The 17,595-nt window shown below is 40.1% G+C and overlaps 2 protein-coding genes across 4 annotated transcripts in view; one reads left to right on the top strand and one right to left on the bottom strand.

The window, feature by feature from the left end:
* LOC101848278 (PHD finger protein 20-like protein 1) overlaps positions 1 to 7,823 on the bottom strand; it is an 11,379-nt gene extending 3,556 nt beyond the window's left edge. Inside the window, exons 1-4 of one of the 3 annotated variants that reach the window (XM_035968863.1) lie at positions 7,768 to 7,823; positions 4,134 to 4,278; positions 3,553 to 3,790; positions 2,701 to 2,881 (exon numbers count right to left, since the gene is read on the bottom strand). In XM_035968863.1, coding sequence (XP_035824756.1) covers positions 2,701 to 2,881; positions 3,553 to 3,790; positions 4,134 to 4,278; positions 7,768 to 7,779 — 576 coding nt within the window. In that variant the 5' untranslated portion in view covers positions 7,780 to 7,823. The other 2 variants (XM_013080601.2, XM_013080603.2) reach the window with 2 other exon arrangements.
* A 247-nt stretch (positions 7,824 to 8,070) lies between these two features.
* The window catches only part of LOC101848506 (WASH complex subunit 2C), a gene marked incomplete at its 3' end in the record, with an annotated part of 26,715 nt that continues 17,190 nt past the window's right edge, over positions 8,071 to 17,595 (top strand). The window contains 9 exon segments of the mRNA XM_013080599.2: positions 8,071 to 8,175; positions 11,021 to 11,131; positions 11,698 to 11,790; positions 12,791 to 12,862; positions 13,436 to 13,501; positions 14,472 to 14,645; positions 15,292 to 15,382; positions 16,257 to 16,342; positions 17,259 to 17,360. Coding sequence (XP_012936053.1) covers positions 8,095 to 8,175; positions 11,021 to 11,131; positions 11,698 to 11,790; positions 12,791 to 12,862; positions 13,436 to 13,501; positions 14,472 to 14,645; positions 15,292 to 15,382; positions 16,257 to 16,342; positions 17,259 to 17,360 — 876 coding nt within the window.

Consider the following 17,595-nt stretch of genomic DNA (forward strand, 5'->3'; position numbering starts at 1 on the left):
ATTTATTCATTTATTTTTATTTTTTTATATTATAGAACGAGGAAAGATTCTTGAACGGTGCAGCACAAAGTGCAGTGAGTGCAGAGGTTGTCTGCTGTGCCATTCCCAATCTCTTCTGCTGTCTTGACAGTCTGATTGGCCGAGAGAGCCTATCGGTGCCATTAGCCAGCCAATCAGCTACGCTTTGTCAGGGGAAGGAACTGCTACTGCTGTAGGCCTAGTGCCAACTGAATGACTTGGGCCATTTCTCTTGTGAGACTTCTCTCTCTCTCTCTCTCTCTCTCTCTCTCTCTCTCTCTCTCTCTCTCTCTCTCTCTCTTTCTTTCTTAGGTGGTGGGTTTATGGATGTGTGTGGGGAGGGGGGGGGAGAGGTGGAGAGAGAGAGAGAGAGGCAGACACACAGACAGACACACAGACAGACAGAAAAACACAGAGAGAGAGAGAGAGAGGGAGAGAGAGAATATGCACAGCTAGGGTCTTTCGGTGGTGGGTTTGTTGGAAAGCGAGAGAGAGAGAGAGAGAGAGAGAGAGAGAGAGAGAGAGAGAGAGAGAGAGAGAGAGACAGAGACAGAGACAGAGACAGAGACAGAGACGAAAAAAGGGGGGTGGGGGTGGGGGTAAACCTCTGTTAATTGATATCAACTTTTCTCATCTCTGCACTTGGAAAGGTCTTCTTGTTCAAATGCAAAGAAATCAGGACAAAGGTCAGAGCAAAACTTAATGTTTCAGTACACATTTTACAACACTTGCATCACAATTAGGTCATATAAATGCTGAGGATTTGAGGTGCTACTAGGGTATAACATACACAATAAAAGAAGGAGAAGAGATGAGGACAATGAAACGATCACAAGTAATTTTCATGCAAGTCAAAAGGAACAGAAAGAATATTACGGAAGGCAATAAAAACAAAAATGAAAATGAAAAAGTGATTACACTTACAGGAAAAATTGATAGTAATTTAATGATTGTAAATTTCTATTGTATCAAAGTTTCGCTTTTATTCAGAATATTACCATTACATATTGGGCACATACAGCTATGTCTCTCACTCTCCTCTCTCTCATTCATATGTATGCACACACACATATATATATTTATATATCTGTATATGAAAATCTGTATATATCTAACTAGTCTTACAAAATACGGAGGAATTAAAAGAAGACAGTTTACCATTTGCTCTCTTACCCACTCATTGTTTTCTTCTTCCATTTACACCTACACACACAAAGAAACAAACAAACACACGCACAGTCACAAAGAAGTATACATTATAACACGGCATGCACAAAAGCATGTCTCTCAATCCCTAGAAATAATCTAGAAGCAACATGATTACTGCATGCACAATTTCTTTTTTTTTTCTTCAGGAGAACCAAAAACAAAATACACCCCACATGCAGTGCCTCCTTTTCTTAAAAAACAAAAGACATTTCCAACATTTGGACATAAAAACTAACAAAAAACATAAACCCATCCAGGGAGAGTTACAAAATTACTTGTTTCAAAATAAAATTGATGTTACACACGGACAAACCAACACATCTATGAACCCAACACAATGAGTATTGCAAACCATTCTCAGATTTAGTTAGCAAACTACTATCTCTAACCATGATATATTTATTATTATATAGTTCCAGACTTTCATCCTGTATCACAAGATGTGTTTATATATAATATATATATATATTTATATATATTATATATAAACACATCTTGTGATACAGGATGAAAGTCTGGAACTTTGCACATCAAATTTAGAAATGATTATTAAAAGGTTTTGTTAAAAAGTTTATCACCCCCACCTGACCAAATTTAGATCACTTTTTGTGGGCTGGCTGGCTTTCACCCCGCCGGCCACGGCCAGACCGGGCAGAGAGGGACACAACATCCCAGCGGACAGATGGTGATCGTTGATAAAAAAATCCCCCAAACTTCCCCACTCACGAACCCAAGTCCTGTGTTTGTCAGAGTGCAACAGCGAAAAGCCTACCCATTACACCACAGATACCAGCATTTAATCTGCCATGTTAAAGCAGCTTTTCAACTTTCTTATACGCTTTAATTACAGCAAGAGTTTTACGCCATTTCCAACACAAATAGGTCATCTCAGTGCCAAGGATTAGCGGTGTTACTAGAGAACAACGTGCAAAAGAAAAAAAAGGAGTAGAGATAAAGTAAAGATGATAGATGTTTGACGGGAAAGAAAGAGCAAACTACACCAGCGCACCCGCCAACCACCCATTTTCCTATTGAGTACTGAAGTTTTTCTCCACAACCAAATAGGTAGTGACACATACAAGACGTAAACACAAACTATATTACACATACTAAGGATGAAAACGTACAAACCATCCACTACAAACCATGAGTACCACTGATGAGGACACCGAAAGCAAGCAATGGGACATCTGGAACAAAACTGCTGTGGGGGTGGGGGGGAGTGGGCGAGGGGCGAGGGGAATGGGGTTGAGGGTTGGGGGCAGGGGGGGTTCAGAGAAGAAGTCTCAGGAGTCAAAAGTCTTTGCCAGCACAGAGGTGAAGGTCATGCCGCGCGCGCCACAGGCAACCACCAACCACATATGTGAGGGGGGGGAGGTGAGAGGGACAACGATGATGAGAACCGGGCACACAAAAAACGGGAGCAGTAGAAAGTTTGGAATAAATCGGACTCACGGCAGGGGGATCACTCACAGGATGAGGGTAGGCGCGGCGCTTCTTAATGCCCCTGTCTTTGCGCTCGGAGTGGCGGGTGACCGGCCGCAGCTTGTCGCTGCCCATCGGGAGCCACTCGTCGTAGCGGTGGTTCCAGCCCTCGAAGTGAATCAGGACCAGCTGATCCTTCTCGTCCAGGTCGACAATCTTGGAGGGGTACCTGCCGGGAGAAGGTTGTGGTTTCAGTCCAAGACAACATACACCTGTACAAACAAATACTTCTCATTCTCCCCCCACCCTTTCCAATAAAAAAACAAACCCAGCAACAAACCTTCCTAATAATAACAGCATTTGTATAGTGCAAATTCCCGTTAAACAGCAAGCCCTATGCCCTGCAATGACACTCCCCAAGACACCTGTCTAAGTCTGAGACATCTAACCACTATTCTCCTCCACTAACCACTATTTCCACTAACCACTATTCTCCTCCACAATGGGTGGCTGTCTTGGACAATTTCCACTGTAGTTGAAACTTTAATTTAAAAAAACAAACTTGTACAAGCCAAAAGTTTAAAGTGGAAAATTTAACCCTACATATTTCCATCATTTCTCCTCGTGTTTAGTTGCAACTGACATAATATATACCGGAAATTTTATCGAACCAATTAACAGAACCTCCTTTCTCTTTGCAATGTGGCTAGTCATGCAGACTTTGACAGGCACCAGTTGGTTGTCGCAGGCTTTTTTAAAAATCAGACATGTCACAATTAAATTCAGAGGTTCCTATTTCAGCTATTTATTTATTCTTCAGATCAGAGATGTCGCAATCAAATTCAGAAGTTCTTGTCCTAAAAAAACCCCAATGTGACTCAATGCAAACTGATTCATTACCAAGTTCTAGAATAATCCATGGCTTCCAGTTTTTCTCCCTTCTTCCACGTGATGCCCACTCGGAGCGGAAATCTGCTGAGCAAAGTCCGAGGCGGTGTGGTCACGAGTCCACTGGTTGACCCAGTTCTAGAGACGGCCATACCCTTCTGCGGTGTGCCCGGAGCCGCCTCATCCCGGACCGCCGCGACTGACGAGGAGGAAGAGGACACAGCCGAGGGAGAGCCTGTCACATCAACATCTGCACAAAATCACAAAATGGAGACCAATTTGGAGGAGGGTAGGGCGAGTTGCAATATGTCATAAATCAAGATAAACTTTATCACCTGACATATCAACATAAAGGAATAGCTTTCCAACAGGGCATAAATCAAGACAAATAAATAGCATCAACTATTCATATGACAATTGTTTCAGCATTTCATAATATAAAAACATGCAGACTGCAAAAAATATTTTCAGAAAAAAAAGAAGATATTTTCAGGAGAAAAAAAGAAAATTATTTTTCTCCAAACAAAAACAAAAATCCTTGCTTTTGGCCCTGACTAACAAATGCCGCAAGCATAGAAATAAACCCGACTTACTGCTCATGCTTTCAGAGACAGGGAAGCTTTCAGGATTTGAAACGTCTGCGTGAACTGGGAGGCTTTCAACATCGGAGGACACGCTGGAATCCTCAGAGAGTGCATGAGGTGAGAACTGCTGTAGTCCGACATCTGCCGGAGCTTCCTGTTCAATATAATACAACGAAAATCATTAAAATTGCGTTAAAAAAATTCAACAGCCATTTTCTATAATTTACGAGCTTGTTCATCAAGGAGGAACCCACTCGGTTTTCCAGCTTTTGCTCAGATCCAATCTAGAGGATAGATGCACAATAAGAAATAGACCTTTGTACCCCTATATATCTGTATCGGCAATGACCCATAAACACCACAACGTTGATGCTTTACACTACAGGCATCTGTGGTGCATCAGTTAGACACTTTGTTGTCACCAGGAGACCTGAGACCGAAGCCAGAGTGGGGAAAATTTCATTAAGTATCTCTGTCTTTCTGCTGGTCTGTTGTATCGCTCTTATCTTGGGTTGGAAGCCCACATCTTAACAGATCCAATATTTATATATGTCGAAAAAAAAAAGGGGGGGGGGGGAGAGAATGGTTGTGTGCGATTAAAAATGCAACCACACACCACACAGGAACTTCATTCGTTGATCGTACAACATGACAAAAGGGAAGAACAAAAAAATCAGCTATGGTGCTCTTCTCTGGCAGCAAGAAAGGGCTGAATTGGATGCAGTTAATCATAGCAACAATGAAGCTCGCATTAATAATCGCAGTGAGAGAACATAGAGATCGGATACTGTAATAAAATGTAGAAAACCTTCGTAACCACCACCAGCAGTTGAAGCAGTGATTTTATGACTTGAAAGTTCAATAACTAACCAGACGGAACAGCTTTTCAATAACGAAGTGACTATTTCTCCGAACGTTCGGAGAAATAGTGCCGATCTTTATTTCTCCGAACGGTTTTCGGCTTCCGGTCTCGTGATTTTTTGCCTATTTATTGCGAGAGTTCGGCGCCAACTTTCATTCTGCCTCTGCCTCTGGTCTGGGAAGGAACACGTACCGCATGGCAAGCCCGCCTACAGACAACCTTCAGTAACACCCACCACACACCCACCACCATCATGCACATGTACACACACTAACTAAACATAACTAGTGGGCAACTTTTGAACGTATGACGAGCTGAACTGTAGATGGAGAGACAGTGTGAGTGAAAGAGCGGGTGAAAGGAAGAATGTGCGAGTGTATCCACAGGCGACAGCAACTAAAAGACGACGACACTGACCACCCCTGGCCTGGTCCACAGCTCACGAACAAAAGGAATGCAGCTCAGGCGGTGTTTTGCCTATATTATTGTCCATGGTTCGCAGGGAACAAGTGAGATTTTCTTTGTGTGTGCCTGGAGGGACGGGGTGGGGTATGAAAGTCATGCGGGCGGGGATGAGCCGTGGGAGAGAACACGGGAATTGAATGAAAGAGTGAAACTGAAAGAGACGAATGACTCATGAGTCCTGGAGTGAATGGATCCTGTGTTTCTATTTTTGTATACTTTGAACTGTTACTGAATAAAGGCTGAAATAAAGCCCGAAAAACAAACAAACACACACACACACTCCTCACTCTCCACTTACTACCACACACAGACACACTCAAACACTCACACATACATACACACACACACACACACACACACACACACACACACACACACACAGGAGCAAATTTTTGGGTCTATATCTATTTAAATTTTCAACAGCTAGTCTAGATGAGATTTTTAGATGAGTGTAAAAACGTGAAAAAGAAAGGTTTCATAACAGAAAGAAATCAAAATTAGAACAGCCCATAAACAACAACAAACATTAACAAATAAGGGCGTGTGTCCACCTGTCCGAAGAAGATTGGCAGTTTTAACCCTAAATGTGCGTAATTTTAAAAAAAAGTACAGGATATTACATGTAAATTATGGAATCACACACATTAAGGGGCTTGCCAGTGTCAGTACATTGGTCGCAGCAGTGACAAACGCAGATGCCAGTTCTATGTGTAGTTATCAATAACCCTCCGTAGATCTAGATAGCACACGAGTGAATACAACACATTACGTTTAAAAGCAGCACCTTTCATAGGCAACACGTCATATCTATAGCAAAAAACTGTTTGGAATTGTAGCATTTCTTTATATAAATATTTACGGCGGACATTTTTTGGACCGATTGAACCATATTGTATACGAACAATCTTTGGTAGGCCCATACTATAATTAAAGATCTATATAATATCCTAAATTTGGGGGAAAGGATGATATTTCAGAGTGTTCGGAGAAATAGTGCCCAGCTTTATTTTCCTGAACGTTCGGAGAAATAGTGCCCAGCTTTATTTTCCCGAACGTTCGGAGAAATAGTGCCGGCCTTTCAATAATTCAGACCACCAATTCCTCAGCTATCACACCTAATTGTGAGCGGTGCTGACAAAATGAGTTACTTCTTGCAATCCACAAATGGAGATATTGGCTAAAAATCGACATTAGGGTCAAACTTGTAGACTTTCAATTGATGCTATATTCTTTAACTATAACCTGTCTTTTATTATTTCATACTTTTCTAAACTGTCAAAACTTCACTTATAAGCGTGATGTATCTCTATCTCCTTAAGGTTTGAATCCGAGAAGTAATTCATTTTGTCAGCTCGCTTCACAATTGAACAGCGCACACAGCCAAATTTTCTATGATAAACCTGCGCTTCACCACTGGGCATTAATTTCCATCATTGTATCAGCACACACACGCTAGGCAAGATTGTAGACACGACTTTTGATTTAATTTTATAACACTAGACCAGCTTACTCATCAAAAATTCATTTACCACACGAATAATTTCCATTAACTTGATTTAAGCCTTCCATTACTATATTATTACTGTTGTACTATATTATTTTTATTTGTAATAAAATAGTTTCAACAAGTAGAAGAGGGTCGGGGGCTACAATAGATCTAGATCTATATTTTTGTGATAATTCTGTCAACAATTCTTGAATAAAATTATAATGTGTAGGGGTCTAGATCTTGATCTAGATAAATAATAATATAATTATATTACATGTAATGTAGACTATAGACTATACTAGATCTAGATCTAGATCTATAGGCTATTCATACAACTGTAGGTCTCGTAATATGACGAACATCGGTCATCACAACTGCAAAGCAGCAGAAGAACTTAAAAGTTCCAAAAAATGCCAAGAAACCACTTTACAATTTACAGAGAACCGAATTGCAATACAGACTGATTGTTATCATTGTACCAGATTTAGATTTAGATCTACTGAATGTTAGGAGCCTGTTTTAGATCATCTACATAATTTCCCTCATAGAAGTAGAGTTGTTCGCATTCCCAGCCTGCTGGACAATATTTCAGAAAGAAATCGTTCCTCTCATCAAATTATCGAAAACAGATCAGATCACAAAAAGGAGAAAATGGAATCGTAGCACTATCATTTTTCTCAAATTACACCAAATTTTAAACTTATTGACAAATGCTAGAACTGCGATTTGATGACCTTTCATAAATGATGCAATCGGAAATCGCCGTTGGACCATCTGTGTTCCAATTATGTGTTTTTTACCATTCTGGACCAAAGTAAACATCTTACCTCACCGTCCATGATGAATTACCTCCCCCTGGTTTTTGCCCTTTGTTGTGCCATTAAAGTTCCAGTTGAAAGTCAATGCAACTACCGCTGCGAGTCAAAGAAAATATTATATTCAAATGCCAATATACCAACATAAATCTAGTTATATTGATTTGGTCTCTAATTTTGATTCTCATTTTCACTTTCAAAATATTGTAATCACAAATTACACCAAGATTTGATGAAATTACCATTTTCATCATCATCTTTTTGTGCTCTCTTTCTGTTGTAGACGACAATTACAATGTACGATCTTGGCCTTATCGAGGAAGTTGATTCTTTGATCACATGACAGACATCATAATAAAGATGGCGGCGCCCGCACCTCCCACTGAAAGTCCTGGAATGGAAAACCAGACTACTTCACAAGTAAGTTATTTTTGGCGAAGTAGGAAGGATTACTTTTAAAGCTTTTTAATTGAAACGCATTTTTGGTGTTCGCAAACCTACCCTACGAGGAAATTGTAGTTGATTTAGCTCATGGTAAAAGTTCCAGTTTCAGTTTAGGAAGGAGGCTCTGTTTACCTTCCCCCAGGTTTGCTGCAACTTGTTGTTTATTTACAAAAGTAAATGCTTTTATTTCTGTTACGAATTAATCGATGGATTCCATGTTAACTGTATGGAATGTTACGACGAAAAATGAATTGAACAGGAGTTACATCTTCTTTTTCTTGGGCAAATTGGAGCCTCTAGCTTTATTCCACTATAGGCCTAAAAATCCTGTTCTGACTTCTCTTCACTTTTTTTGCAGACTTGTCTACTACTCTCTTGTCCTTTTTGTTGAGCCTTGTCTTTGTTACTTTGCAAAAAATCACGAACTTAAACTTTTAAGGCCAGTATTGCAGCTTAAGGGTAGATCTATATAAAATATATTTTTATATTTTATTTTCAGATACTTTCTTGTAAAGAATAGTTTTTGCTTTTGAAGCGATTTTGGAAGGAAGTAAGATAAATCTTTAAAACAGGGTTTCAGGGCCTGTAACTGCAAGGATAGCAGAACCGCCTCCCCCTAATATTGTTAAGTTAGAGAAGGGGGAGGGAATGACATAGATTTGGGTTTTAGGTAGAGATATTTATTCAGAATAATTGTGCTAGAGTTAAGAACTTAGCTTAGCACGAGACATTTTATGACATTACATTTTTTTTTCATACTCCTACTCCTATGCTCAGTCCACGTGAAGGGTTTCACTTCCTTTAAGGGAGACCAACACCTAAAGGCTATCTCGCTTATTAGTTGACCGAAATTTACCATATTTCACACATATAACAAGCTTAGCCAGGAGTCTTAAAATCCGCAATAAAATTTCAAGAAAAAAGTTTCGTTTCCATGGATATGGTGGCCATATTGGATTTTGTTGACATGTCTTACATAATGAATACCGCACTTAATAATGATAATAATAGATAGCCATTGTATAGTGCAAATCCCCGCTCAACAGCAAGCTCTATGCGCTTCACAATCTACTATTACCCCAAATGGTGAAATGGTATGAGTTTAACGCCCCTATCAACACTACTATTACCCCAGCAGACCTGAGAGCATTCTGAAACAAACTTATTGTTCCTGGAAATTGATTATTTTTTTGCATGCATCTTGGCAAACATTAGATCTAAAAATTTGTCTGTTGATTTTTCCTGAACGAATTAGAACATTTGTAATGAATTTTTTCCTGAGTTCGTTCAGGAAAAATCAACAGACAAAATTCAAGTTTGCAAAAAATCCATAAAAATCTACACTCCAGACACCACCTACAAAGAACTATTCCATACATAAAAAATCCAACAAACAAATTTTTTGTATTAACATCTTCTCTTCATTATGTGAATATTTCATGAAGATTGGATGAAAAATGGTGGAGTTATATCTCTATGACAAAAATCACGCTTTGAGAAAATGGCCGATAAAGAAAAATAAATTATTGACTTTATGAGGAAATGGTGGTGACAAACATCCCCAGTATGGGAAGAAATAAGGCTTTTAGGGGTTCTAATGCTGTGAAATAGTTGTAGGAGACGCTCAAGAAGCCAAAAAGGACTACAACTCAAATTCCATATATTTTGAGCAGAATCGGGACTTTGGGGGTGAAGCAATTGGTCCCTGACGTTAGGTCATAGAAAATAATTCAGTTTAGCTTTCTGCTGTTGCCTATAATCATTACTACTTTACTTCAAAAGTAAGACTTGAATCAGAATGGTCATAGCTGTAAGGTATTTCCTGGGTCTGTTAAGCCAGCCACTATTCGTAAGCAAGTAAACATTTTTACTTTTACTTTGCTATGTCTTTGTTGTCTGGCATTCTGAAACATTTGGAAAAAAATTGACTTGTTATTTGAACACTTGAATTTTTTTAGCAGACCTTGATAGTCAGATAGCATCGCTAGTGTGTAAAAAATTGAATGAAAGTACTTTCTATTTTCTTCACCTTCATGTATCCTAGTCTGGCTGACCGTTGGGAACCACTGTAGATTTTACAATCAGCTTCTTCCCTTCCTCGTGGTTCCTAGCTTTCCGCAAAATGATATTCCAGTCACGGCCGATCCACTCTTTCACTTTGACGTTTTTCCAATTGTTTCTTCTACTATCTGCCTCTTCGTCTTGTTCCTTGTATTTTTCTCTTGTCTTGGCCAGTTAGGACGATGGTAGGACTGTGTCGTTTTATTGTAGTCAGGAGGTCTTCACACAGCATGATGTTATAATTTTCTACTTCATACGACCCTTAAAAGATATCTCTTACCAAGAACTTTGAGTTGAGGTTGGTATTAGATGTAATGGCTTGACCAACAAGAAGTTTGTGCTTTTAACTCTTCAATAGTATTCATCATTTTGACATGTGTAATGTGTAACATGCCCAATGTAATATATAATAATAATCATAATAACAAATAAATATTTAACATTTCAAGAAATGTAGATTCAATTTTATAAATCCTGTCTCGAGTTGTGGTTATTGCCTATCCTGAAATAGATTAAATAAAATAATGCATACATAAAGAACTGTTGTCTCAACTTTCTGGTGTGGGTGGTTGGCAAGTGCTCTGGTGTGGTTTACTCCGTCTTTCCTCCTATAAAACATCTGTCACCCTAATCTCTATTCCTTCTTTTTTGTGTTAGTTACTCTCTTGTAACACCTCTAATCTTTGGCACTTATATGACCCTATTGTGTTGCAAGTGCCGTAAAACTCTTACTAAAACTAAACTTTCTGCTATTCTACAGGCCCCATCTGGCGACTCGACTCAAAATGGTCCCAGATTATGGGAACGGCCGTGGTCAGTCCAAGAGATGCGTACCGAGGCCGGGAACTGGTCACTGGCTGGTGATTCTGGAGTAAGTGTTTCTCTTGGGTTTGCTCGTGTGGAATAGGGTTTGTTTATGTTGAAACAGTGGCTGACTCCATCTGTTTACTTATAGTGCTGGGAAATAAAAGAAAATAACGGGTCCTTTCAAGTGGTTGGTGAATGCTTTGATGTTGTTTGCCCCTTGTCTCCTATCAAAATCTTATCTCTCCTTCTCCTTTTTTGTGTTTGTTTCTCTCTTTCACTATTCTTCCGCATTTATATGACCTGTGTTGCAGGTGCTGTAACACATTTACTGAAACAAAGCAAAATATATATATACTAAAAGAGACAAAAACTGAGAAATGGTTTGTCTCTAAACAAAACTGCTGACTGGAATAATCTGCTTTCTATTGGAAGCCGGTTGAAAGACGATTAGCAAGCATGGTTATAATCTCTCAATTGATGGGAGTTCATGAAATGTTTGACTGTATTTTCATCATTATTGTTTTAGTAGCTAAATAAGCTTTTAGTTAGTATGACGGTTGTTTGTTATATGTCATGGTATGTTATGCTTGACTGTTTTGAAAATTAAATAAAAAATATCTTTTTCTCCAGTTGTTACAACACTTGCAAGAATTTTCGCAACGGATGATTTCAAGGACGCATGAAATTGGAAAAGAAGTAGATGGACTGGTTTATGAAGCAAAGGTGAGCACAAGATCTGACCACACCTCATACTATACAATGTTTCTTCAGAGGCCAATGTGTGTGTGTGTCAAATGGTTTTAAAAATGCCCTCCATGGGGGGGGGGGGGGGGGGGGGGGGGGGCACACTACTGTTAGTTCCTACTTCTTTACTTTCTGTGTGTTTGACTTGCTTTTTCCCCATCAAATGAATGATAGCTACTGTGTTTTTTAAAGTAATTCTAGAAATTTTTGTTATAACTTACCAGTACCTGGCCTTGTTGGGTTCCCAATCCTCTCAATCAGTTTGTGAATGGCCTTGTCTCACTCCCCATCCTCTCAATCAGTTTGTGAAGTCGAAACTGTTTCCCTTCCATAATGTTTCCAAAATAAAAAAAAAGTACCCATCTTACCTCAAACTCTTGCTTCTCTGGACAGCTGTTGAGGCACAGTTTTGTGGGTGGTTGGCGGGTGCTCTGGTTGGGTTTGCTCCTGCCCCCACTGTCCATTCTGCCACTCTGCATTTGCCCTGCTTGTTTTTCCAGGCAGCATTTGAGCATTGCTGAAAAATGACAGCCCCCCCCCCCCCCCCCCCCCCCCAAAACCAATTTGTTCTTTCACCCACCAGGTGAGCACACCTCAAAAGTTATCGTTGACATTGTTCTTGTGAGCTTGTTGAGTAGTATAATTTATTCAGATATGGTCAAATATTGAGTCAAAAGGATTTGAGCAGTTCCTGCAGTGTTGTTTCATCCCCCAAACTGAACTGTCAGTATGTGAGTGTTTTGGCACCTGTAAAATGGCAGCTTGCACTGTATGGTTTTCAGGAAGTTTAGATTGTTTCAGAATGCTCTCAGGTCTGCTGAGGTAATAATGTTGATTGTGAAGCACATAATACTTGCAGTTGAGTGAAAATTTGCGCTAAAGAAATCCAATCTATTTTTAATGATTGCATTTGACGATGTTCATTTTCCATATTTTCGTATGTTGTGTTTACTACAGCATAAATTTCTTCCTTTCACAGCTGACCGGTGTCAGGGCAAATAATGTCATCAATGATTTTATCATGTTGGCAAACACACAGTTTGTGGAGAACGTAAGTTTTTGTCAGTCTCGTCGGTAATGGAATCAGTGATGATGTGTTGGGTTAAGGAAAAAGATTGTTTAAAGTGTTAAGTTTTATTGAATGTCTTTCTCCCCTTTGGGTTGTGGGGCAATTAATAAACTAATCAACAGGAGGTGCAACCTTTTTAATGCTGAAATAATTTCACTTTTGAATGTAAAAACCTGACGTTCGCTTTGATGTGTTATTTCTTTCTTCTTTCATTCCTTTTTCTTCGTTCTATTGTCGTACAAATAAGTCAAGTGCAATGATTTTGAAATGGTCTGTCTGTCTCTGTAAAGTACAAGGATAAACTTGTGTGGAGACTGAAAAGACCTTGTCGTATGAGTAAAACTTACTAAGATATTTTTACAAAACATTGGTGAAAAATAACTGTGAAGGAAATTGGTTGTATAGAATGTATAGATTTGTCGGGGCACTAATGACTAAATTTTTGTTTTGTTTTGTTTCCGAGTTGCCCTATTTGAATGGCTATGTTTTGTGTAGATCAGCATTTAAGTTCCATTTTTCTTGTGTTTTGAATTTGATTTTCTGTAACTTTTCCAGAGGGTTTATGATGAAGATGTCAGCCAAGAGACGAACTCAGAGGAGGAGAAAAAAGCCGAGACGCAGGTTGGAATTTTGATTATGTTTACGGATTATTGCCACCCTGTTGTTTGTTTGGAAGGACTTCCGTAACGAGCGACAACCCCATCAAACACAATAAAGAAGAGGCCTAACCGTAACCCTAACCCTAACCCTAACCCTACCCCTACTCTTACTCTTACCCTTACCCCTACCCCTACCCCTAGTCCTCAATTCTGATCTGTCTCATAGTGGTCGCTCATTACGGAAGTTCTCCCGTTTGTTTGCTCTGTGGGTTGTTCATAGCAAACACCAGTCTGAACGATAGTCGAAGTTCAAAGAAACTTTTTTATTTTTGATCGGAGCTGCTCTTCTGTGCATTTAGTCAGAACAGATTTTCTGTGTGCTTAATCGCAGCGACTCTTCTGTGCGTCTAATCGCAGCGACTCTTCTGTGCGTCTAATCGTAGCGACTTAAAAATTCTGTGCATCTAATCGTAGCGACTTTTCTGTGCGTCTAATCGTAGCGACTTTTCTGTGTGTCTTATCACAGCGAATTTTCTTTAGCGACTTTTCTGTGTGTTTTATTGAAGCAACTTTTCTGTGTGTTTAATTGCAGGTACTTTTCTGTGTGTTTACTGGAGCCACTGTTCTGTGTGTTTAATCACAGCCACTGTTCTGTGTGTTTAATCAAAGCCACTTTTCTGTGTGTTTAGTCACAGCCACTTTTCTGTGTGTTTACTGGAGAGTGTGTTTACTGGAGAGTGTGTTTACTGGAGAGTGTGTTTACTGGAGCCACTTTTCTGTGTGTTTAATCACAGCCACTTTTCTGCATGTTTAGTCGCAGCGACTTTTCTGCATGTTTAGTCACAGCGACTTTTCTGGATGTTCATTAGAGCGACTTTTCTGTGTGTTCATTAGAGCGACTTTTCTGTGTGTTCATTAGAGCGACTTTTCTGTGTGTTCATTAGAGCGACTTTTCTGTGTGTTCATTAGAGCGACTTTCCCGCGTGTTTCAGGAGAAGACTCGGGAACAGCGGGAGTCTGAGCTAATCCCGCGGGTGACGACGGCGCTCAAGCTGGGGATCGAGGTCATCGACCAGGCGTTTGAACGACTGGACACGGCCGTGGTGGACTCAGACTCGGAGGACGAGGACAACTCTTACAGGGCCGAGCCGATCCTGGAGGCCAAGGTCAGGGAGGGAGAGAGATGGAGAGAGGGAGAGAGAGAGAGAGAGAGAGAGAGAGAGAGAGAGAGAGAGAGTGAGTGAGGGGAGGGAGAGTGGGAGAGAGAGAGAGTTACACAGAAATTGCAGAAAGAGTTACACAGAGAGAGATAAATAAATATATTAAAAAGAAAACTGAAAGAGCTACTCCCCAGGGAGGTGCTACTGACCTAAGTGTCTTTTGGCCATTCCCAAAGGGGGGACATTAACATGCTCTTATACACAGTAGAATTGTAAGTGGGCTGATTCATCAATGTCATGCTCATAACTGTGCCTGAACTGCGTATGGGGAAAATTAGCAATAATTGTAACAGTAACGATTAGTAGATTTCTAGAGTATCCACTTCCCTGTTGGACTCTAGGTGCTTCACATCAATAAAATGAAATTGTGTTTTCAAGTGACATTCGAGCTCATAAAGGTTATTCATATTCATCTGTACACACATGTTAACCCAAGCCGGCAGTCACACCTACACCTACACACACACACACACACACACACACACGCACACACACACACACACTCACGTACGCGCATTCACACACTTACATAATATATATTAAAATGGCATCTATCGTTCTCGTAACTTCTCTTTGGCTTTTTCCCCGCCAGGACCCATATGTGACGCGACCTTTGCCCTACTTGATTGGCTCCCCACAGTTTATCGAAGATGACAACGTTGGACTCACGGAGGATGTCTCCAGTCAGTTTTCACCGCGAATAGCCTTTCATTTCTTCACTTCTTCCCTCCGGATAGCCTTTCATTTCTTCACTCCGGATAGCCTTTCATTTCTTCCCTCCGGATAGCCTTTCATTTCTTCACTTCTTCCCTCCGGATAGCCTTTCATTTCTTCACTTCTTCCCTCCGGATAGCCTTTCATTTCTTCACTTCTTCACTCCGGATAGCCTTTCATTTCTTCACTTCTTCACTCCGGATAGCCTTTCATTTCTTCACTTCTTCACTCAAGTTTTTAGTAACAATTCCATGACATTTGCAACCTAAGACAAGAATTGTTTATTTACACGATTTCTTACGTTATCTGACAATTTAATCCCATTCAAAAGTTATAATGATAATTGATAATTGCACTTGTATCGCTTGAACAAACATAATACGCTAAAACTTCTGTATAGTTTTCCGCCGGATGCGACAGCCGGTGTTATGCTTTTTAAGCCAATTAAGGTATCTCTCTGGACCTAAATGAATTTGTTGCTTTCAGTCTTTAGGACAGGATGACCCAAGTTTATTGTTTTCTATCTTTGCGATAATGGAATGTGAGTTTGTTTCCTGTCTTTGTGACGCTTTATTGCGTTCTGTTTTGTGTCAGTGGTGTGGTTTGCTCCTTCTTTCCTTCAAACATCTATCGTCCTTTTCTCTCCTTCTTTTTTGTGTTAGTTACTCTCTTGTAACACCTCTAATCTTGGGCATTTTTATGACCTTATTGTGTTGCAAGTGCCGTAAAACTCTTACTTAAACTAAAACTCTCTTTAACACCTCTAAACTTCGGCATTTATTTGACTTTATTGTGTTGCAAGGGCCGTAAAACTCTTACTAAAACTAGCCTGTTTTATGTCAGGTGAGGATGAGGAGTCTGACCAGGGCAGCATCAGCGTCAGCGAGGACGAGGCGGAGGAACCCGACAGTGAGGACGAGGAGACAGAGGTGAGAGCTATATCTTTGAAGCGGGATGCACAGTTTGTGCGCAACATCGGACTGACTCTGTAGCTGCTGTCATCGAGAATGAGGAGGAAGAAGAAGAAGAAGAAGAAGAAGAGCTTTATCGACTTGTCAGCTGATTTAGTGGGTGGCTGGCGGGGGCTCTGGCTCCTTCTTTCCTTTCAAACATCCATCGTCCTTATTTCTCCTTCCTGGTTGTTTTTTTTTGGTGTGTTTATTACTCCTTTGTAAGACCTCTAATCTTTGGCACTTACATGATCTAACTCAGTGGCAAATGCTGTAAGACTTACAAAAAGCTAACGAGCTGGTCTGCACTGTTTATCCAAATCTTTTCACTTCGCTTGTCTGTCTCCACCTCTTCCCTCAGTTTCACTTTTCCTTCTCAATCTCAGCTTTCTTGTTCCGTCTTTTCTTATTTTTCCTCCTCCTCCTCCTCTCCTGCCCTTTTTTTTTTCTTGTCTTCCTCATTTTAGTCGGCTTTTCTCTTGGGCCACATCTTTTGCTGTGAAAGTATAGATATCTGCCTATGTGCTAGTGTTCATCGTCGAAAAAGCGTTTTTATTTTATGCAAGTTTATGCACGTGTATTTTTATATTAAGATGAAGGTATTGTACAGCACTTAGAGATGTACTGTAAACGGGTGGGCACTGTAGAAATGATATCATCATCATTATCATCATCATCATCACCATCATCATCATCATCATCATCATCATCATCATCATCAATGCTTTCCACCCCTGGCAGGGTATAGGCCACACACAAGCTCCTTCCATTTATCTCAGTCGTGGGCCAAGAAACGATATGGATTAATATTATTATTATATTATTGCTTTAGAAAAGAAGGAACATTTTTTTCTCCAAAACTTTTCTGACTTTCTCCGTCTGTTTGGTGTTTCAGTATTCGTCCTCGGAGGATTCAGACGACGTGGGCAAGGAGAAAGTCGCGGCTCACAGGAAACAGAGAGCCCTGACCAAGGCCTCGACTGCGACGTACTCCGACGTGAGTGGTGGTCGACGTACGGCGTAGACTTTAGATATAATGATACCTTTTTATTGGTTTTATTGATTCAAGAGTATGGCATACATGAAGGACGGAAAAGTCCTGTACATTGCAGATAGTGTAAATAGATGATTTCATTGCTACGCAGATAGTGTAAATAGATGATTTCATTGCTACCCCTTCCCCCTGTTCCTTTCCACCTTTCAGGGGGAAAGAGACAAATGGAGGGGGGGGG

Source organism: Aplysia californica, unplaced genomic scaffold (genome assembly GCF_000002075.1).
Source record: "Aplysia californica isolate F4 #8 unplaced genomic scaffold, AplCal3.0 scaffold00092, whole genome shotgun sequence".
Taxonomy (NCBI): Eukaryota; Metazoa; Mollusca; class Gastropoda; order Aplysiida; family Aplysiidae; genus Aplysia; species Aplysia californica.